This window comes from Triturus cristatus, chromosome 9 (assembly GCF_964204655.1).
Source record: "Triturus cristatus chromosome 9, aTriCri1.1, whole genome shotgun sequence".
NCBI classification, from domain to species: domain Eukaryota; kingdom Metazoa; phylum Chordata; class Amphibia; order Caudata; family Salamandridae; genus Triturus; species Triturus cristatus.
The window spans coordinates 215,396,760-215,420,109 of record NC_140592.1 but is presented as its reverse complement, the minus strand read 5'-3'; the positions used below and the strand labels follow the sequence as shown (position 1 = coordinate 215,420,109).

General features: G+C 49.0%; 1 protein-coding gene across 5 annotated transcripts in view; it reads left to right on the top strand.

Annotated features, from left to right (window-relative positions):
• Nucleotides 1-23,350, top strand: part of ABHD6 (abhydrolase domain containing 6, acylglycerol lipase) — a 240,573-nt gene that overhangs the window by 39,872 nt on the left and 177,351 nt on the right. For all 5 annotated transcript variants that reach the window (XM_085624756.1, XM_085624755.1, XM_085624754.1 and 2 more), the window contains exon 3: nucleotides 9,563-9,719. In XM_085624756.1, the coding sequence (XP_085480882.1) occupies nucleotides 9,563-9,719 (157 nt within the window). The remainder of the gene's footprint in view (nucleotides 1-9,562; nucleotides 9,720-23,350) is intronic.

Here is a 23,350-nt window from a genome sequence, read left to right as displayed (position 1 = left end):
TTGGGACTAATCTGACATTTAAGATAATGTGTGTATATATTTGTCCAGATTTAGTATCTGTGTGTCCAAACATAACAAGAGTTGTGTTTTAACGTGGCCTCTAACTCCAAGCTGCATTTATGTAACATAAGTGTTGTAATCTTGGTCTATTCCGCCCCCCCCCCCTTATTCCCTCTCTCTTGGTATCTTCCCCTCTGCGATGAACGTTCTATGGTAGCCTCCTCTGGCACTGTTTTGTGAGAAAGGCTTTGGACACTGTTGGTGGTGTTTCAATAAACGCATCTCTTACCTTACAAGAGTCTTCTTTTCAACACTGGCGACGAACACTGCGTGGGAGCAGTACGCCACCATCCCCAGCTGTTTGCATTTCCTGTCCATCCTTTCATTCTGGCTCAAGGGACTTTCTTCTTCATCCATGGTAACGGACTATGTACCTGTGTTCCTGTTACTCCAATCTGTGAGTGATCACTCCGATTCATGGTGGTCGTCTGCACTGCCTGTCAGCTGACTGTGGTTTGGCTTGTCGTACTGTTGTAACATCATTGTACGAGTGGTTTCCTCTGCTGGCCTCTCTGCCTGGTTGGTGCGGCTCCGGGTCGTGTTCCGGTCATTTTCGCTGTCTTTGATGGTCAGCTGTGGCTGTTCGGCTGGTCGGACTGTGTACACTGTTCACGAGTCTCCGGATGCGCTGTCAGAGTTGGGGTTTTGTTAGCGTTTCTTCGCTACGCTCATTTTGTCCGTGTGGTGCAGCTCACTCGTTCCGGTTCCCATTGTGGTTCTGGGTGCTACCGAGTGTGAGCCGACGGTTGGCAGTGTTTCTGGAGCAACGAAGGTTTTCTGCCTCCCGCAGCACTCTACCAGATTCCTCCGTGTTCAAGTTCGTCTGAGGAGATTTCATCGCGTGAGCGCCCCTGGTGGCTTAATATTCCTTTCAGCAGATTCCTCGTTTCAGTCACGTTATTTTGAAGAAAAATGTTATTCTGTTCCTCAGTTTCCACACCATTTTACGCTGATGGGCACAGCCTCTTCGCCTGTCATTGTGGAAATTCGCATTCACTGGGGTTGTAACATTGTTCTACATGCTGACAGGCACAGAAAAAATATATTTTATTTTGTTCCTCAAGCTTTATACAATATTCTACGCTGATGGGCACAGCCTTTTCGCCTGTCAATTGCATTCACTGGTTGTGTGACATTCTTCTACACGCTGATAGGCACAGCTGTTTTGCCTATTGGATCTGTGAAGTGTATTTAAAATTTGTGGTATATCACATTGTAAATTCATCCTTAACATATTCTATCCCATAGGGGCACCTTTTGAGGTCATTTCTCCGCTTTCTTTGGAAATATTTGTGCCTCCCCATTTTCCATCTTCTACACTGTTTTCCTTCCTTGTTCCCTTCTGTTTTTTTTTTTGTCACATTTTCTCCCCTCCCCTCTTGGTGTATTTTTCCAGTCTGGGCTCCCAGTATGGCTGCGTTAAATATGGCGTTACCTCCATCTTTCCTCAATGAAGAAGGAGATCCTGCCATATGTTGGAAAGATTGGAGAGTCATATTTGAATCATACTTGATTGCTATAGGAGGAGAAAAGTTTTCCAATTTCAGGAAACAACATATTTTGCTACATAATCTAGGAGTGGAGGGTAGGAAGATTTACAATTATTTGGAAGGACCTGATACAGAGGATGAAGGTGGTAGTGAAGGTGATTTCAATGTGTATTTGGCTACAATGAATAAGTTAGAGAAACAGTTTGGTAAAGCAATAAATGTTGTATTGGAGAGACATACATTTTTCTCAAGGGTTCAAGGCAAGAGTGAAAAAGTCAAATCATACATTGCAGCTCTTAAGGGGTTATCTAATACTTGTGATTTCGAAGGGTTAACTGATTCCCTCATCAGGGACCAGTTGGTCAGGTGTACAAACAACCATAAAATTCAAGAGAAACTGTTAACAGGTAATCCTGATCTAAAGCAAGCAGTGGATATAGCATTAAGTGTTGAACACACAGCGGAGTGCATAAAGGAGATTAATGTGGGGGACGATAATAAATGTCATGAGGTGAATGCCATTGTCAAGCAAGATAGATCAAAGGAAAAGGAGGTCAAAGTAAAGAATGTGAATACTTCAAGTATCAAAATTAAATATTACAGATGTGGTAATCCTGCACATTTGGCTAATAGCCCTTCTTGCCCTGCTAGGAGTGCAACATGCCATAAGTGTGGCAAGAAAGGACACATAGCCAGGGTATGTAATAATAATTCTATGACAGTTTCTTTGGTTGATTCGGAAAATGTACCAGAGGATAATAAGTTGATTTTTCAGGTGGAAGACAAGGACAGTACAGTTAAGTTTCCGGAATGCACCATCACGGTAGACAACAAATTGGTAAAAGTCTTTGCTGATTCATGCTCCCCATACACCTTGTTAGATGGCAAAGTATTTGAAGAGTTATTTCCTAACAAATAAAGTACTCTTGAAGAAGCTGATATAAAACCCAGAGGGTATGGGGGAGACCCCATCTCGTTGTTGGGGATGACTACAATGAGAATTGAGTATAAAGGCAGAAGTACTGTTGGGAAAATCTATGTGTCAGAGAAAGGGTCCAATTTAATTGGTTGGAGACATCAAAAAGACCTGGGTATGAAGTTAGATCCCAACAGCACTGACCAAGTTCTCTTAGTGGATAGATCAGTGTGTGGACAAACCATCTGTGAAGAATTCCCGGAGGTTTTCACAAATAAATTAGGCCTACTTAAAAACTACCAACATTGCATAAAACTTAAAGACAAGGCTAAAGCCATTGCACATAAAGTAAGGCCTATTCCTCATTTAATGCATGAACCGTTACAAAAAGAACTAGACAGACTGCTTGAGCTAGGGGTAATAGAACCCATTGAGTGTTCCCAATGGTTGTCTCCCATTGTTATGACGTCCAAGGCGGCCAGCAAGGATATTAGGCTTTGCATTGATCTTAGGGACTTAAACAAAGAAATTTGGGTAAATAGGCACCCACTACCCCGAATACATGAAATTCTAACTTTAATTAAAGATGCCAGTCATTTCAGTGTACTGGATTTATCGTCAGCCTACCACCAGGTAGAGTTACATCCGGAGTGCAGACATCTAACCTCTTTTGTTACTCCGCTAGGGGCGTTCCAATACCTTCGCATGCCTTTTGGGCTAGCCTCGGCGGCAGCTGCATTCCAAAGAATCATGCAGCATGTACTCAAGGATGCTCCAGGCACAATGTGCTTTCAGGACGATATTTTGATATTTGGTAAGAATGAGTTGGAACACAATGACAGGTTAAGAAGTACCCTGAAAAAATTAAACCAGGCAGGTCTCACCTTAAAAAGAGACAAGTGCCAAATAGGGGTAAAGTCTGTAGAATATTTAGGACACACCATTTCCAGTGAAGGTATCAAACCTAAAACGAACCTGGTGGAGGCAATACTGGAAGCAGCTGCTCCCACTAATGTAGAGGAATTGAAATCCTTTTTAGGATTATCCGAATATTACTCTAAGTTTATTCAAAATTATGCCAGCAGAGTAGAACCGTTAAGGAATCTTCTCAAAAATAAAATGCCATTTGTATGGAATGATAATTGCAAGGGAGCTTTTGCAGACATAAAAAATTGCATTACCCAAGCTCCTTTCCTGGGTCGGTTTGATCCCACTAAAACTACTTACCTTTCCACGGATGCCAGTAATAAAGGGTTGGGAGCCAGTCTGACACAAAAAGTAGGGAATACTGAGCAAGTGATAGCATTTGCGTCCAGAACCCTAAAAGGGGCTGAACAAAACTACTCGGTCATCGAGAAGGAAGCCCTAGCTTGTTTTTGGGCTACAAACCATTTTAAATTTTTTCTTTGGGGGATTCCGTTTACCATCAAAACGGATCACAAACCACTCACATACGTATTTACAAACCAAGGGGTCCATTAGGTTAACCCCGAGAATAGCAAAATGGATGATAGGTTTGGAAGGGTTCAATTTCAAAGTAGAATATGTACCTGGGAGAACAAATGTAATTGCTGACTTCCTTTCTCGCTCCCCTTTAAATGTCATTGATGATGTGAAGGAGGAGGGGAGTGATGTTATAGTGTTAGAAGTAACAGGTTTAACTAAGGAAGAATGGGAAGAACAACAAGAACTAGACAACACATTGAAAACTGTAAAAGAATTCATCCACAAGGGTTGGCCAGAACACAAGAGTATGTTGACGGACCTGGTTGGAAAATTCTGGGAAGTTAGACACGAAATGGTTGAAATCAATGGAACGATACATAGGGGGGAGAAAATCGTACCCCCTGAAGGTATGAGGAACAAAATCATTACCCTAGCACATGTGGGTCATCTAGGGCGGAGTTTAACAAAAAACAAAGTAAGGGAAGGTTACTGGTGGCCTAGCATGGACAGAGAGGTTGAGGAAGTAGTAAAGAATTGTGAGAACTGTGCTAAAAGTGACAAGACCTTGTCTACTAGAAAACCTCCTTTATCACTGGTGGATGTTCCTGATCGTCCATGGTCCAAACTGGCATTGGACATTATTGGGCCATTAAATTTAAGACAAGCCTCAGACCGCTTTATCCTGGTCCTTATAGACTATCACTCAAGATGGGTAGTAACCAAATGGGTGAATATGATTGATACCAAGATCTTGATCCAGTTCTTAAGAGAAACTTTTTATGAAGAAGGAATTCCTGATGCCATTGTGACGGACAATGGAGTCCAGTTTACTTCAGAGTTGATGAAGGGATTTTTGTCTGACCTACGCATCAACCATTTGAAAACAGCGTTGTATTGTCTGAGAGCCAATGGTCTAGTGGAACGTATGAACAGGGTCATTAAAGAATGCATTCAAAGAGCAGAGGCCACCGGCATGGCTGCCAAACAAGCACTACAAGAAATGATATGGTCGTACCGAACGGCACCCAACACTGTCACTCATATTTCTCCTTTTGTGTCTTTGAAAGGAAGGAAACCTAAAACTATGCTCACAGCAGGGTGGTTGTGTAATACCTACAACTGCAACATAGACAGGTTGGACATTGCGAGAAAAATTGGAAAGCAACAGGAGAAGTATAAGTTGAGGTATGACCAGAAAAAGAGTGTCAAAGTACCTTCAATGGAATCAGGGGATTGGGTCCGTATTGACTTACCACCTGCTAGAAGGAGAAATTTTTCTAGGTTTTCGGAGCCTGTCAAGATAACAAGTGTTGGAAGGAATGTGGTCCATTTGGATAATGGACAAACATGGGGCATGGACAGAGTGGTAAAATGTAACCCTCCAAAAAATGAGGGTGGTATTTTTTCTCCTGTGTCTAGAAACCACGACTATGTCCGCAGTTCGACAAGGAACACCACAGGTCCTGTTTGGCACAAAGACTATGTTATTACCTAATTTTTGACTAGGTTTTTGCATTTGTTTATTTTGTCCTTCCTCCAGTTGGGCCTTGTTAAATTTCCTTTGCCCAGGGAGATGTGTTGTAATCTTGGTCTATTCCGCCCCCCCCTTATTTCCTCCCTCTTGGTATCTTCCCCTCTGCGATGAACGTTCTATGGTAGCCTCCTCTGGCACTGTTTTGTGAGAAAGGCTTTGGACACTGTTGGTGGTGTTTCAATAAACGCATCTCTTACCTTACAAGAGTCTTCTTTTCAACAATAAGCTATTTAGAATTATTTTTGATCCACAATCCTTTTTGTGACTCTCTAGTTTCAAAACAAACCTTTTAAAATAATTGACCTTGGATGAAAGTCAGAACATATTGCTTGTCAAATTGTGAACTACCATTAGAGTCAGACCGTTCACTTGGTAATGCCTCTGACTCAAATTCTTATCTATGTACATTCTACATTGTATGCAAGGGATAAAAACACATACATTTGTATCATTTGCAGAGTTGGTAATCTTTCTTCTTTTAATCTCTTTCAAAATGCTTCTTTACCTGGCTTTAGCAAGAGGAGTCATTCCTATGAGCCTTGTGCATGGGAAGCATATGTGTACGCTCTGTTTTAATATGAATAGGTAACATGTTCTTAAACAGGAGCAAACACTGCATTTGGATTGATTCATTTGAAAGGGAGATGGCAAAGTATTCAAATTAACGTAATAGCTACCCTTTAGAAAGAGATGGTGTCTAAACTGCTAAATGTAAATGAGTAGACATTTGTCACATCCTAGTAACAGCCTATACAATAGAACAGTAAATGTCACAACTAATACAATGATAGTCCCCTATGTGGCTCAGGTACCATTGGTATTGTTTTCTAATCTACCCCCACTTTGTCCTAGTTAGTTCCATGGTCAGGTTAAAATAAGTGAGTTATTAGACTTGGTAATCCCTTGTCAGTCTGAGCGGAGAACCACTGTTATCACCATAATCAAAATCAAACATAGGTCTCTAACGCTGTCTTCAAATCAAGGCCAATGCCCGAAGTATTTATTTTAAAATAGACCATTGATCATTTGAATGCACAGCATTATTACATGTCAATCTGTTTGAGTCATGCAAGACAGCCACATAGAAATGACCAGATACAAAATAAGAATAAAATGGTGTTAGAAAATAATGCAGAATTCAACATCTGTCTTCCTTATCTCAGTCTGTATTTTGAGGCGGATGCTAGTATGCATGAAATCCACACTGTAAATTTCATTGTTGATTTTTTTATACCACAGATGGAAAGGTGATTGTACCTGTTTTCTGTTGTAAGAAAGTTGAGGTAGCCATAGAGTAGGTAGGTTATAGGAAGAAGGTTTATTAAGCTTAGTTATAGGACAGTCAAGATGGTAAGTAAGTAGCAGATAGCATGTAGATAGCAACACCAGGAACAGCATCCTTGCTGCTCAGCCCACACACTCCAACTCTCTCTCTCTCACCCACACCAGGCACTCCAGCATTTCATTACCCCATCAAGCACTCCAGCATTCCACCACTCACATTCATACTGGCTGAGCAGCAGGGAACAGGTGACTAAGGGAAAGGATGCAAAGTAACAATCGAAGTCACAACACATCTCCTTTCCTAATGGAATACAATAAACAGTATAAAACAATGTACAAGAAAAGTTCATCAATCCATGACACTAAATACATTACAAATCACTCCAATGTCATACTATGTAGGACTTGGAGAATTGAGGGCCCAACTGAGGTGTAACACCCTAACTCCCCCACTTTTGAACACCACAGGAAATTCGCAATACTTAGGGCACAAAATCCTACACTTAACCCTAGGGTACACGACCCCAAAACTCACACCACATATAGCACACCGGAAGGGACCGGAGGACTCGAGTAAAACAGCACGGGGTTCATGACCCCACAACACACACAACCTGCACACCTGATAAGACCGAAAATCACAGGGTACACGACCCCACAAAGCACACCACTTGTACACCTGACAGGACCGAAAGTCTCAGGTTAAACAAGACAGGGTTCACAACCCTACAAAACAGCACTAGGGTACACAACCCTACTACTCAGCACAGAGTACACGACCCTACAACGCGCACAACTTGTACACCTGACCGGACCAACAGTCCCAGGTTAAACAGTACAGGGTTCACGACTCTACAATAGAGCTTTAGGGTACACGACCCTACAATACAATATCTGTAACTCAATAAAATTCTGCATAACCAGTGCCACACACTAGACCCCCAAACACGCATGTCATTATACACGTAGGTAAGAAATTAATGATAGCATACTAAAACAGCATAGCATAAATAATGACACACTGGAAAAGAGAAAAAAAATAACAGCATACATGCAGAACATACGAATTGCATTAAACAAACACACCTAGGCTGAAATCACGTATGGCATTATTCAAAACCATGGCAACACACGCATGAAAATTAACTCTGCATACTCTCTCCCACCTTACATCTAACAACTAGATGAGGAGTAAGCATACACAATATAGCCTCACATACATACAAGGGATCTCTACTACACCCCCCCACTTCTGTTCCAGAGACAATTATCCTAAATAAAGTACACTAATAAGCATACTCTAAATAAAGCACAATCATAAGTATAGGTCCCAAAAAAAAACGCTGCACCGTAAACCCAAAGGTTGCTTCTGAATGCCAAGTTGTGTCATCTTCCATGTCTTCTTTAGCATTCTTGTGACCCTCCGCCACAGCACGTTACCATTGATAACAGAATTTGGAGTAGTCCTTAGAGGATCATCTGCACCGCCAGCTTCCATTTCCATGTCCTCCTGTTTGTTGAGCTGCTGTCCTCTGAGGCCCTGCGGCAGCCGAGGTTGGTGGTGGTTAATGTCACCGCCCTCCACCAACTTGTGCTGCACATGGCGCACCGGGACAGGTGAGTAGACAAAACAGCGGCCTGGGCGATGCAGCCTGAAGTGCAACCTCAGGCTTGCCTGCTGGCTGAAAAACAAAGATGGCGGCACGCAGGAGTGAACGGCGTTGCTCCAAAAATGCTCCAAAAATGTCCTGGGACTGTTCCCATTCCTGGATGTCAACAGAAATTACGCAGATTTCCTTGCAGCACCTTCAAGCAAGCCCCTGGCAACTGTAAGAGGAGCGCAAACTTCTCCAAAAGAACGTCTCGCGACCCATTCAAACGCCGCACCATTGTAACGGCAATTCTTCAATACAATTTGGCATGGCCCCAACATAGCGCAAATCACCAAGCTTGACCAGCTCCTCTGGTAACATAGTTCACTTGAACGTAGCTCTTCCCGCAGCCGGCTGTCAAGCATTCTCATAAAAGTGCACAACGCTGCTGGTTTCTTTAAAATAAAACGCCTCCAGATACATGCAGCTGGCCCACCTAAGTAGGAAGCTCAGAGGAGATAAGAGCTCAGCGATTCCTTGTGCCTGGAAACACATTTAAATGTGTAATAGCACAACAGGGCAAACCGGAATCAGGCATCATGTTGTTGCAATAAGTTCATCAAATGCCTTGATGTAAGGAAGGTCAAATGCCCCAAGCAGGCTGTCCAGATGGTAAAGGACACTGGTGGGGCTAACCAGGGCGTTTATTTCCTTCAAACTTCAGGTTTCTTTACTTCAGGTTTCCTCAGCAGGTTCAAATACACTTCATCTTCCACAACACCTTGGTTTTTACTCCAAAATCGTCGCCAGTGTTGTAGTGTTGTAAAGGAAGAAGGTTCAGGCAGCCTTAGAGTAGGTTATTGGAAGAAGTTTTATTAAGCTTAGATACAGGATAATCAAGATGGTAAGTATGTATCAGTTCGCATGTAGATAGCACCACCAGGAACAGCATCCATTCTGCTCAGCCCACACACTCCAACTCTCTCTCTCTCTTTCTCTCTCTTCTCCCCCCCACCGCACCAGGCACTCCATCATTCAATTACCTCATCAAGCACTCCATCATTTCACTACTCACATTCATACTGGCTGAGCAGCACGGAACAGGTAACTAGGGGAAAGGATGCAAAGTAAAAATTCAAGTCACAACATGTTCTAAATACACACTATTACCATAGTCTTTTTTTTCTACACAAAGGAAATAATTGAATATTTCTTGAAATGTTTTATTTATTTTTTGCAGGTACTGGCGAAGAGCCCTTGGTATGCAAGTGCGACTTTCTAGCTATGGGAACTATCAATTTTGTTACTCTTATCGAGGAAAGCCTGGTCCCAAGCCTTCAGTTCTGATGCTGCATGGCTTCTCTGCACACAAAGACATGTGGTTGGCTGTAGTTAAGGTGGGTTCCTGCATAGATCGCATAGAAGCATTACATGAGACAAAAGCTCGTTCTCACCTGTCACCAATTTCTGGTGCTATTATGTTCCATATTGTGTTAATGATCAGATTAGTTAAGAACACAAGTTGAAACACTTGTAATCACACTTCATGCATACAAAAATTGGTATCATTTTCTGCCTGCCCAATTACTTTAAAGTTAGCAAAGGTGTAATTTTGAATTAGTAATATGGTATTCAATGTTTGTTTTGTGGATTTATATAGCGCAGCTTATCACTCTTGAGGGTATCCAGGTGCTGTCCATGGGCACGGGGAGATTAAGTGATTTGCACAGATCAGACGACAAAATGCAAGGGTTTGGAAATAAATCCACTGGTTGCAAGGGACCATTGGATATATTTTCAATATGAGTGCAGCATCTTCCCCAATATAAGTCTCGGTTTGTTGTTGACCCTCTTACACTCTCTTCATGTTGTTATTTTAACCCTCTAACTGGTCACTTTGTTTGCCAGCCAAGATCACATTGACTACATTGGTTAAAAAAATATGGCAAAGCTGCTGACTTATTATGAATTTCGCGTAAGACTGGCTTTTTCTCGGATGCCTGCAGCTTCAGGCGCCACTAGGAACTCAAAAAGTGATAATGTTAGAGGTTCACCCACACCAAACCTGGGTACGGCAGCTGAAAAGGACAGGTAGCCTGACTAAGCTTCCTTGAAGCTGTCTTTTCAGTTGTGGATGAGCAGTCAACACCAAGCTCAAAGGAGAAGGTGTAAGTTGGCTATAATACACACAACGCCATTGTCATAGTTTCAATGAAGATGTCAGTGTGCAGGCAGAGTTGTGCATACAAAACACTTAAGTAACAATTTAAGAATATATAATATGGCCTTATAGCCCGCCGTAGTGGACTATACCGGCCATTAAAGGCCCGCTCCAGTGTTAAACGAGGGCCTCTAACAAGGGAGCGGTACTTTAATGGCCGGTATAGCCCAGCTACGAGGGACTATAAGGCTATTAGAACATATTAATGTTGTGAAAAACACAATTTCACAGTAATGCAGCTACAAAGCTATTAGTAAGTTAAAGCAGTATTTTCAAACAGTACACTAATTGTGATGACTAGTTAACCAAGATAATTACATGACAAAATAGAAGATTTACAATCCTTCCACCAAAATAGAGTTTGTCTGCTACAGGTTGGTAATGCAGACTGGTTGCAGCCCAGGAGGTTGTGAATACCTCTAAAAATCAGATCAAAGAATAACAGGGAAAATAACATGTTAAGCAACCGCTAACCTACAAAAGGGGAATTGTTCCTTGAAAGGTAGAGTTAATGATGTTGGTCGTCCAAAGTGGACTCGTTATCTAGGAGCTCTAGAGTCTCCTGTTCCCTGGATACTCACTCAGAGGGCGCCAACCTCGAGTATGATGGGCTATGACCTCTGTTTGACCACAGAATGGATGCAGTCCCACATACAATAACAACTTCTTACAACCAGCTGCAGTAACAACAGAACCGTTGCAGGGTCAGCAAAGAAAAGACAACAGGAAAAGGTGATGCTTGCCAGTCAACACTCGGCTCACCTACACTTGTAGTTATAGGGTTCTTGGCAATCCTCCTTTAGGCCCTCGTAAAGTAGAGAAGTCTTCAAGGAACCGTGTCCACATCTCTGAACTCCTTGGGGTGGTTAGTGGCTTCTCTGCAGGCAAAGCCAGCAACAGCGTTGGCCATTAGACCTCCAACAGAGGTTGCACTAAGCTTTACATTTTAGAAGCACCAATTGCAGCTCAGACCGTGTAGGCCCAGGCCTACTGGGTTCTCAGTAAACTGGAGAAAATCTCCAGCTTACATATTCAAGTTTAGGCAGTTTGGCAGTGACCACTGGCAGTCAGAGCATCATCCATAAGCTAAGAGTTCGACAATAAGACTAGGTCACACTCTTCCCTCATCGGAGTGATTCTGTAAATGGCTTCTCCACTCATGCAATGGATGATCATTGTCTATGTAGATGACCAGGTACACCTTCCAGGAGGCCGCTGCATTGAGAAATCTTGTGTTTCCTCCAGAAGTCCTGGAAACAAAGAAGGCAGTGAGTAGCATCCATCCTTACTCTTGCAGCCGACGTTCTTGGCAAAGTAAATGTGCATTAATGGCCACTAACAACTGGTGCACCAGTAGTGTTGGCTAAGCATTTATTGTGTGCGCAAGTTCTGATTGCTTTTATTTGCAAAAAAATGGTGCTCATAAAGTTCACGAACGTTAGAAACACACTACAAATAATAAACCCAACATCCTTTCTGCTGCAAGCCTTAGGACATGATTTGCGTGGGTAGGCTAGTATTTTGCTCCTTTGGATGCAACTTTACACCCCAAAAACATTAGAGCTGTTGCCATCAGCATAGGCCTGGACACAGGGCGTCTAGGCTCCACCCCAATGTGCAACTAGTCCTGGTAGATCAATTCAGATTCTCTACACTCAGGAGACAGCAGAAGGGTGTCTCCAAGGACACCAGTTTAGTTTACAATGTGTCAATTTGAGCCCCAAAACTATTGCCAAAATTCAAAACTTTGTAAACTTTTCAGAACAGAAGATGAATGGAATGGATGGCACAGCTGTACAGGTTATCAGGGATTGTCACTGTACAGCTTATTTTGGCATTGCTCTGGTTAGTATTATGCACAAATCGCAGCAGTGACATAATCGCTCCATCTTCTCTTCCAGATTTTAAATACATCTGCTGACACATTTAGTAAATTTTTGTGTTTTGCGGGGCAACATGGCGGGCACATCTTAGAGTGCTCCGGCCCACCGTGCCCAAAATCCGCCAAACATCCTTCTTCATTCCCTGCATCCATGGTCCAGATCGGGAATCGCAGGGAACGATTAGAGTCACTGATTGAGCTGCAGCCCATGAACTCCATACTCTAGCGGCCTGAAACGCATTCGAGCGGGCCTTGCCAGTGAGTCACTGGTGCTCCCCTTCATCTGGGCCAGCCTGGGAGGCACTATATCGGGTGCTCGGGGGGCCATCATTGGACGGATGGCAGCCCAGGCACAGCAGCGGACCAAGTGGCACCGAGAGAGCAGACCACTCCGGGGCCGGTGAGCGAGCTGGGCGGTCCCGTGTGGTCGGAGTGGGCTGAGTGCCGCGGCCCGTGACCAGAGAGTTCCGGCCACATCTACTATTGGCAACCACGGAGCGGACCAATATTTGAAAATTGGGCCTGGGCCGTGGCTCGGTGGGCGGTGGAGTAGGAGAAGCTCTCCGGATGCCCGGGCGGTCGTCCCCCGAGAGACTTCTTACCTCCCTGGGAACTCAGCCCGGTCTGCGGGTCAGGCCTTGCGGCTCCGGGCGAAGGTACACCATTGATGGCGGCAACCTCGTGGAAACGGGAGGCCGTGGTGCCCAGGTAGTGTAGCGCGGCGGGGCTTGTGTCGCAGTTCACAGCAGCAGAGCCCAATAACGGACACAGGAACACCATTCACTCCTCGTGGTCGGAAGACCCCGAGCGGTCTTCGACCCCATTTATTTATACCGCGGTTCCGACAGACTTAGGTACTCTTCCAATGACCTACGTAATTTGTGGCACCCGCCGCTGAAAGGTTGCGCTCAGGACCCTGACTTATGTCCAGAGGGCCCTTTCTCATGTAGGCATTGCCGTTACCAGTCATACCCTTGCCCTCCCCTTTCAGGCACATTGACCCCTGAGGACTGGTGTCCCAGGTCTCCTAGGGGCAATAGTATATTATGCAATATAAGATCCCTCCCGAAGCATCACTCGGAGGTTTGGGACTTAATCCACTCGGCCCGCCCTGATTTCTGCTTTTGTACAGAGACCTGGCTCAAACCCCATCTGGTCCCTGCCATCACCCTGGGGATCCCTATGGGGTACAAGATTCTTAGGCTCGACCGCCCTGTCAAAACCGGCGGCGGGGTCGCAGTAATCTATAAAGACACTCTCACTGTCACCTTTCTCGACCAATGCTGTACTAGGGACATTGAAATCCTTGTTTTCAGAATTGGTTCCTTGTCACAAGCTTGCTGGAAGGGAGCACTGGTGTACCGTCCCCCTGGCCCTTGTGGGGAGGCTTCGACTCTCCTTCTGGAGACATTAGCTCCTCATATCAGCATAGGGACTAATTTTGTACTCCTTGGAGACTTCAATGTCCACAGTGAATTGGCTGACAATGCAGATGCGCGCAACTTGCTGGCTGATCTATCTACCCTTGGTCTTAAACAGTGCAACCAGGGTCCGACCCATCGGGCCGGTCACACCCTCGACTTAATCCTGTCCAACTCGCACCTCCTGTCGTGTTATCCTTCTACGCAGGTGGAATGGACCGATCACTTTGTAATTAATTTCTCCCTCCCCGCCCTCTTTACAGAACGTTCCCAACCTGCTTCCCTTCCGTTATGGCGCAGGCAGTGGTATAAGGTGTCCGCTGACACTTTTAAATCTACTTTCGTACCTCCCGATTTTCTCCCCTCTGACTCCACCAGTTCGGCTCTGTCTAAATACAATGATGCCTTGATCACGGCGGTCAATCTAATTGCCCCTTTAAGACGCTGTAATCGGCGCTCTGACCGCAGGCAGGAACCATGGTACTCTGACCTACTGCGTGCGGAGAAAAAGGCCTGCAGGAAGTTGGAGAAAGCCTGGAGAATCTCACGCAGTATGACCGATAAAGATCGCTATGGCTCAGCCATGAGACTCTATCATAAAAACATCAGAGCTGCCCGTAAATCCCACATTGTCTTCCAACTGTCTGAGGCTGGCAACGACCCTAAACTACTGTACCAGGTTCTTTGCACATTTACCAAGCCCGTCGCCTGTGACAGTCCTGAAATGCTGACCCAAAAACTGTGTGAGGATACCGCTGGGTTTTTTGCCAATAAAATCGATTCCATTTATCGTAACATCTCCCAAATAAGCCCACCTACTGAGGAGACGGTCCCCTCTTTTAGCCCCCAGCCCGGAACAGTCGGTGCTGTTTCCGCTACGCTGTCCTCTATTCCCGAGATTAGCTTGGACCAAGTCAACTCCCTGATCGGGACTATTAAATCAGGCAGCCCAGTGGACCCTGTTCCTGCCCGTGTCATGCACCTCATTGGGAGTGTCCTCAGTCCTTCCATTCAGACGGTGATCAATCGCTCCCTCTCTGAGGGACTGGTCCCCAGGGAGTGGAAGGAGGCCATGGTCAAGCCTATCAGGAAAAACACCTCCATCCCCTGGTCTGATATGACTAATCTGAGGCCTATCTCCCTCTTGCCGTTCATCAGCAAATTGATGGAGAAGCATGTGAATCACCATCTTTCCAGCTTTATTGAGCAGGCCGGCTGTCTGGACCACTCTCAGTCGGGGTTCAGGCCCAGGTATAGCACCGAGACGGCTCTCCTCTCCGTCACGGATGCTATACGCTTGTCCCTGGACAGAGGGATGTCAGTGGTGTTGGTGCTGCTGGACTTGTCCGCAGCTTTCGACACCATATCCCACGCAATTCTCCTTACCAGATTAAAGGAGATTGGTATTGATGGAGCCGCCTTGGCGTGGTTCACCAGCTTTCTCTCTGAGCGTACCCAGAAGGTGAATATGGGTTCCTTCAGCTCCCCCTCGGCCAGCATCACCAGAGGAGTCCCGCAGGGCTCCTGTCTCAGCCCTACGTTGTTTAACGTATATGTCTCCTCTTTGGCTAACATTGTGAGGTCTTTCGGGTTTATGCCTATCTCCTACGCTGACGATACGCAGCTGCTGTTCACTTTTAAAGACTTTACCCCGGAGATAAGACAAGCTTTCTCCAACGGCATGACTGCGATCGCCAGCTGGATGGCCCAGAACTTTCTCCAGTGTAATGTGGGAAAGTCTGAGGTCATGCTATTCGGAGGGGCAAACACCCTGTGGACCCCTGACTGGTGGCCCTCCAGTCTGGGTCAGGCCCCATCCCCTAAACAGGTGGTGAAAAATCTGGGGGTCCGTCTAGATCATGATCTCACCCTTGCTCATCATGCCAGCACCACGGCGGGTTCCTGCTTTCACATTATTAGCCTCCTTCGTAAGGTGTTCCCTCTTCTACCTGACCATACAAGAAAGACCTTGGTCCAGGCCCTCGTTTTGAGCCGCCTGGACTATTGCAATGGCCTATTCTTAGCAGCCAACGAAGGAGTGCTTAATAAACTTCAGGTGGTTCAAAACACTGCGGCCCGCCTGGTGACCAATGCCCCCCCTAGAACCCCATCCTTGCCCCTCCTCAAGGCCCTCCATTGGCTTCCCATCCGGAAACGGGTGGAATTCAAGATTTGCTGTGTGGTGCACAAGAGTCTTCACAACCTCGGTCCACATTACCTGGCCGAGAAATTTGTATACCACCGCCCCTCCCGCATTCTTAGGTCTAGCAATCAGCTATTACTTCAGGTTCCTAGACATAACAAGACCAGACAAGGAGGTCGCTCCCTCTCCATCATGGGCCCACGTCTGTGGAACAGTCTTCCTCTTTCCCTCAGAGATTGCCCTAGCCATCTAGCCTTCAGGAAACACCTTAAGACTACCCTGTTCTAGTTGGAGCGCTGCTCTACCTGTTCCTTCACAGCACCGCGCGGAGATACACCTTCGGGTGTGATGCCGGCGCGTTACAAGCCCATAAATAAATAAATAAATACCCTCGGGACGAGCCCGCCCCGAGGGGTGTATGAATGCGTGAGTAGTGCAACATTGTAAGAGAGAGCCCAGATGGCTCTCTACATCCCTCCTTTCTTTCAGTTCAGGACTATCAAGTTCTCCCCGGTCATGGAGACGTATATACAAAATCCTTCAGCCTCTGACTCGGGACTGGATTCGGCCGGAGACCATACTTCTGGCTCCGGACACAGGGCTCCGGGGAGGTGCCCAACGGGACACTCCCGGCCACCTCGGTGGCGGTGTCCGGGCTGGTTGGCCGGACATTGTCAGCATGGCCCTGACTGAATGGCAAAGGGGTGAGCGGTGAGGTGATCCTTTCGCTGGGCGACGCAGGGGTAGGGAGGTTCAAAGGTGATTCTTGATAACCAGACACATCTCGATTCGTATCCGCCTCCGAGATCTTCTTGAAGCTAGATACATTCCTCGTGATGAATTGCTGTCCCCTTTTAGCCGTGACCATGGTCCCTTGAACACCGACCACTACCCACACCTCAGGCTCGTAGGGAGTCCAGAACTTCCACCCTGGGTGTCACCACGCGGTCTCCCACTCTCAGCTGCGGCTCTTGGGCCCTGCGGGCCTCGCTGGCCTTCCTATTGGTTGTTTTCCTCCTCGCTTGGATGGCAGCGTCATCCCACTCAACAGGTACCCACATCGGATCTGACGGAATGCTATCCCGTGGAGCTCTCTTGAATAGAAGGTGAGCCGGAGCACACTTGGTGGTGCTGCGAGGTGTCTGGTGGTACGCACCTAGGAACTGGTCCAGAGCTGCTTCAGGGTCTTCTCCGTTCTCCACAGCGATGCGCAGGGCTCGGTTAATCATTCTCATTAGTCGTTCCACTTCCCCGTTTGCTTGGGGCCACAGTGGGGTAATCTTCCGGTGGCGTACCGCTAGACATTCAAGGTATTCCTGGAACTCTCACCCCTGAAAAGGGGGTCCATTGTCCGACCAGACCTCTTCAGGCAGCCCCATCATTGCGAACACTCGGTCCAGGACCTTTTTCACATGAGTGAACGCTGTCGACGCTATCACTTCCACGATAGGGAACTTCGAGAACGAGTCGACCAGGACCAGCATGTGACGACCGTCTGGAAAGCTCCCAAAGTCCACGCTGAGATGTGTCCACGGAGTCCTGCTCGGTTCTTCGGTGATTACTGGGGCTGGCGCAGGGTCCCCTCCGGTGATGGTACAGGTGTGGCATTGTCGGACCATCTCCTCTACTTTGGAGTCCATCACCGGGAACCAGACTTTGTCACGCAGCCTGGCTTTGGTTTTGGCCATCCCTTGATGGCCCACGTGTGCCAGCGCAAGGATTCTTCTCTGCAGGCTTTCCGGAACCACTATGAGGTGTCCCCTCAAGACGACTCCTTCGTCCCCCACGCTGAGTTCACTCCGGACGTGCTACAATTGTTGGCGAGCATGGCTGACCTCTTGCCGCAGAGCGCGGGCTCCATCCATGAAATGGGCCCATCCATTGTTCTCCAGTGCTCTTTGAACGCGAGAGAGAGTGGGGTCTTCTCGAGTTGCTCGACCAATCTCTGCCAGCGTCATGGCTTTGGGACACGCTCCTTGCGACACCATGTTGACAAAGGCTTCAGTGCTGCAGGTGTCCCCCGGCGGGGTAGATGGCACCGCTAACTCCGGGTGACGGGACAGATAATCCGCCGGGTTGTGGGCCCCAGGACAGTAGATTACTTTGAAGTTGTAGGTCAGCAATTGCACCGCCCATTTTTCGATCCTCGGGGGCGCCTGCCTAGACGAGCCAGCAAACAGCGGGAGCAACGGTTTGTGGTCAGTCACGACATGAAACTCTTGTCCGCACAGATACAGGTGGAAATGTTGGCAGGCCCATTTGATGGCTAGCGCCTCCCTTTCGATTTGGGCATACCTTGTCTCGGTATCCGTGAGAGCTTTGCTGGCATATGCGACGGGCTTCCACACTTCGGGGCAATGTTCCTGCAGGAGGACTGCTCCCAGGCCCACCGGGCTGGCATCAACGACTAGTTCTGTTCGCCGTCTGGGGTGGAAATAAGCCATGACCGTCTTGTCTAGCAGCCCTATTTTGATGTCTTGGAACGCCTTGTTGGCAGCTGGCGTCCATTCCCACTTGTGGTCGTGACGCGTGAGGGCGCGTAACGGCTCAGACATGGCTGCGAGGTTGGGGATGAACCGTCCACAGTAAGTGGCCATGCCGAGGAAACTCCTCACTTCGGTGGGACTTTGAGGTGTGCTGGCCGCCCTGATCGCTTCAGCCTTCTTCGGGTCTTCCATGAGTCCTTCACGAGTGAATGTGTACCCAAAGAAGTCTACACTTTCTTGATAAAAGGAGCATTTGGATTTGTGTAGAGTCAGTCCACAATCCGCCAGCCTCTTGAGCGTGGCCCGGAGGTGGGAGTGATGTTCCTCGAGCGTTGTGGAGAACACAAGGATAACGTCACTAAGGTTAATCACCCCTTGCAGCCCTGACAGTACTTCGCGAATAGCATTTTGGAAGACCTCAGCGGCTGACGATACTCCAAAGCTGAGCCTTTTGTACCTCCAGAGGCCAACATGGGTTGAAAAAGTGGTGATGTACCGGCTTCCCGGGTCCAGTTCCAGCTGGTGGTAGCCGGCATTCAGGTCCAGCTTAGAGAACCACTTTGCCCCATTAACGTCCGCCACGATGTCGTCCATCGTGGGGGTGATGTGACATTCCCTCTTCACCGCGGTGTTGGGCAGTCGCATGTCAACACAGAGTCTAATGGTCCCCCGTCGACCAGCGGGGACACCCAGGGAGTGGGGCCCGAGACCTTCTCAATTACGTCCAGCTCCTCGAGCTTTCGCAGCTCCTCCTCCACTTGCGGGCGTAGGTTGAAGGGCACCCTCTGGTGTCTGAGAGCTACCGGCCGTACCGAAGGGTCTATGTGGAGCTTGAACCTCTTGCCCTTGAGTTTCCCCAGGCCGGTGAAGAGTGCTGGTAATTCCTTGAGTATTGCTTCCGCATGTGAGTCGTGGACCTGGTTGGTGAAAAAGACAAGTCCTAAATCCTCTGCTGTGTGGCAGCTGAGGAGAGTTCCTTTCTTGCCTTCGGTGACGTGGAACTGTGCCTCGGTAGAGTAGCTCCCACTAGCGAATGACGCCACGGAGAGGGAGAGGATCAGTGCCTCCATACGTGTATATTCGCGCCGTGGACGGTGCAAGGGGGGGCCGCGGTGACAGGCGGTCATACTGATCGGAGTCCATCACATTGACAGATGCGCCGGTGTCTATGAGGGCCTGTACCTGCGTGCCCTCGACTGAAACCGAGCACATGGGAGGTGGTATTCGCCAGGAGCCTGTCCGGCTGACGTACAACACCACAAACACATAATCGTCTTCGTCCTCGTATACCGGGTGTCGTGCCTGTGGTTGGTCTTCCGAGATTGGCGGCGCATCAACGAAAGAGACCTGACGAACCTGCTGTGTCCTGAACCTTGGTCTTGACGATGGCTGCCGGAACCGCCCGCTGCGGCACACTCTGGCATAGTGGTTTAGCCTTCCACAGCGGGAGCACGTTTTTCCTTTTGCCCCGCAGACAGCTGTTGCCGGGTGATCTTCGCCACAGTACCCACACGACCCACCTGGTGGTGGTTTGGACGCCTGGCGAGTCACAGCAGGACGCCTCTGGATGGCCTCCACCTTTTCTTCTTTGATGTGCAGGGTCCTAGGCACCGACCCTGTGGCAACCGGAGTGTGTAAGGCCGCTTCCATCTCTTCTGCCCGGGCATCCGATAGTTCATGAGAACGAGCCAGGACCAGGATCTCGTCCAGCGAGATTCCAGGCTGTCGGAGGATCAGCTTTCGCAGGAGCTTTGAGCGGCAGCCTAAGATGATCTGGTCCCGGATTTCCTCCCTCTGGTCTGTGAAGGGGCACGTGCTAGCCAGCCGGCGTAGCCGCGCATAGAACATGTTGACCAATTCGCCCTCCGGAACTTGAATTTTTCGAAGTCGGGGTTGAGCTGTGGATCGAAGTGTCTGTTGAGCGCGGCGACTGCCGCATCGTAGTCGTCATCATTCCCTGTGTTGGGGAGCGTCTCAAACAGGTCGTAAATCTCTGCTCCTCCATAGTAGATAAGGAGTGATCGTTTTACGGTTCCATCGGTTTCACGTGTCCCCTTGAAATAATGATTTAGCCGTCCTACCCAGGCCTTCCATATTGGCGCAGCGGTGGCGGGATCCGAAACCTCGCTGAACAGGGGTAACAGTGCGACTGCAGTGTGGGTGACCACCGGTGGTGGTGGGTGGGCACTAGCGGCTGGAATTTGCCCTCCGCCTTGCTGGGCAGCCGCGCCTGCGGCAGGTGCGGTGTTCATCGCGGCCAGGCAGGGGTGCGCCGGTATAGGAGCGCGGCTCGCGCGTCAACGTGTAGCTCTGGGGCGTGTGCTCTCGCCCGTATCCTTGTTGGGCTGACGGTGCCAGGGTCCGTGTGACTGCAGGTGGGGGCGTGGCTGACGTTGCAGCGCAGTCCTGCGCGTGGGGGAGAGCGTGCGCCAGCAGAGCCTAAATGCCACAGCCCTCTACGGTTGGTGCACTGTCCTTCCACCTAGTCAGACGCCCACGTGGCGTAATCCTGTAGGTGACGCCTGCTGCCCACGAATGAACCCCACTGCCCTTTGGATTGGGGCTACCAATGCTTGTTGGCATGCAATGTCTGTTTGATGCTGCCAATGCTTATCGACAATGGGCCAATGTTTGTTTTCCTGGGGTGACCTTCTTCCCTTCTCTTTCCGCATTTCCCTGGTTTTTTTTCGAGTTTAATTCACTCAGGCAGCAGAGGGGGCAGCCGTTGTGTTTGAGGCCCCACAGCACGCCGGTCGATGCAGGTGGGGAGCCAGCGTCAGGCAGAGCAGGAGCGGGGACTTCCCTCGCAGAGCACCTGCAGCGCCGGTAAGGTCACTCCACTTACCTCACCCAGCGCGCGCAGATGCGCCGCCAGCTGAACGCGCTCCCGTAGGCAGGGGAGACACGTGGGCGGCCGCAGCGCGAACGGGCCAGAAACACTGGACGTAACAGACGGGTCCGATGCTCATTCCAGGCGGCTAGGTGGAGCGGTGCGGATGGGCTCCGCGAGCTCCGGAGATGAAAGAGCAGGCAAGTAGCGGGAGAGCAGGCAATGCGGGTGGGCTCTGCACACTCTAGGGACCAGAAGGCACGCGTGTGGTGCGACCGGCCTCGTCGCCAATGTAGCGCGGCGGGGCCTGTGTCGCAGTTCACAGTAGCAGCGCGCAATAACGGACACAGGACCACCATTCACTCCTCGTGGCCGGAAGACCCCGAGCGGTCTTCGACCCCATTTATTTATACCCTCGGGATGAGCCCGCCCCGAGGGGTGTATGAATGCGTGAGTAGTGCAACATTGTAAGAGAGAGCCCAGATGGCTCTCTACAGGTAGGAGTACAGCCCCTATGAATGTGAGCGCAGCGGGCGAACCAGAGACATTATATGACGCCGGAAGCAGTCGGCCTGACATGTGGGCATATTGCTGGAGGTGGGTCGCTCCCCTGGGGGGTCGTCTCTCCACAGCCGCACGGAGGGTGCTGGATTGAGAGGCGCCGGCGCGACTGTGGGGGCTTCATTCTAGATGACTGATTCCTCCAAGCACACAGCTTGCATGGCCTGAGATTGTTGCGTGGTGGTGCAGCCCCAATCTTCCGTGAACAGGCCTGCCGGTTGCACACGGAGCCCAGAGGAGAGGACCCGCGACGGGGAAGTACAACCATTGGCATAGCCAATAGGTCTCGACTTTGGGACCTTATAAGTGTTTAGCCAGGCTGCGAAAGTGAAAGTGATCGCGATCAAACATCAAAGCGGCCGTGGGGCCGCGAAAATGAAAGTAATCGCGGTAAAAGTGGCGCGCGCGCACATGCACTGTAGCTCTAGGCTGGCCTGGTAGCACTTTTTGGAGCCCTCTCAATAAGTCTCGCCAGAGCAGCGCATGCGCTGGGTCAGGTGAGACCTAAAAAACCCAAAGCTGCACGGACATGCTCTCAGGGGTTTGGAGGAGTTCCCTGAGTGTTCACATCTAGAGGCAGTGATTGGGACACCGGGGACGGCCTAGATTCCTTGCAGGTGAGCTAGCAATGGTCAGGATCTGAGACCGTTGCAGAGATGGCCTGGTGAGAAGGCCTGCGGCAAGTGATATTGGCACTCTGGATGCTGCCCCCACGGCCTCTCCCTCCCTCAGCTGATTTTGAAACCTCAGCTGGCGTGTCTTGACGGCATGATCACGAAGAGTCCATAGAGGTCTGCAGTGCAGGACGCTGCAGACATCGGAGCGGTGAAAAGATCCTCCAGCTAGTTGCGTCACCACGTGTCCAGACGGAAAGCGCATGGGGATTTGAACTGGCCCCCACCGTCGATCTGGAGAACCCGTGCCCTCCTGTGGCAGAACCACAAACCACTGCTTAAGGGATGTGGGGGAACTACTAGGAGTTGGTGGTCCGGCGGGCGGGATCTTCTTAGGGGGTCCCCTTTAGGTCGGTCCCTGGGTGGCGGAGGCAGCCATGATAGCCCCGGTGTTTCTTGCTTGCCCAGGACAGGCTGAGTCCATGAGGGCCGACACCTGGTCTCCCTCTCCCCCTCTGCCGAGATAACTCCGGCTGGAGACCCCCGCCCGTGTGAGCTAGCCGCTGGGATTGGCTTCTGTCGCCACCATGACAAAGGACAAGGCGCCCGCACCTTCAACAAAGCAGAGCACCCTAGACCAGTACACAACCACCCTTACTGACGCGAAGTGCGGGTCAGATGGGGAAGCTCTATCCCGGATAATGCGACCCTGCTGGCGGCGATAACGCAATCCCGCGATATGCTGGACGCCAAGATCGGGGCAGTGATCACAGAAGTATCTGATCTTCGCAAAGCAGTGGACCGGATTACTGAAGCAGAGACCCAAGTGTCGGTCGTGGAAGATACAGTAACGACACTGCAACAGAAAGT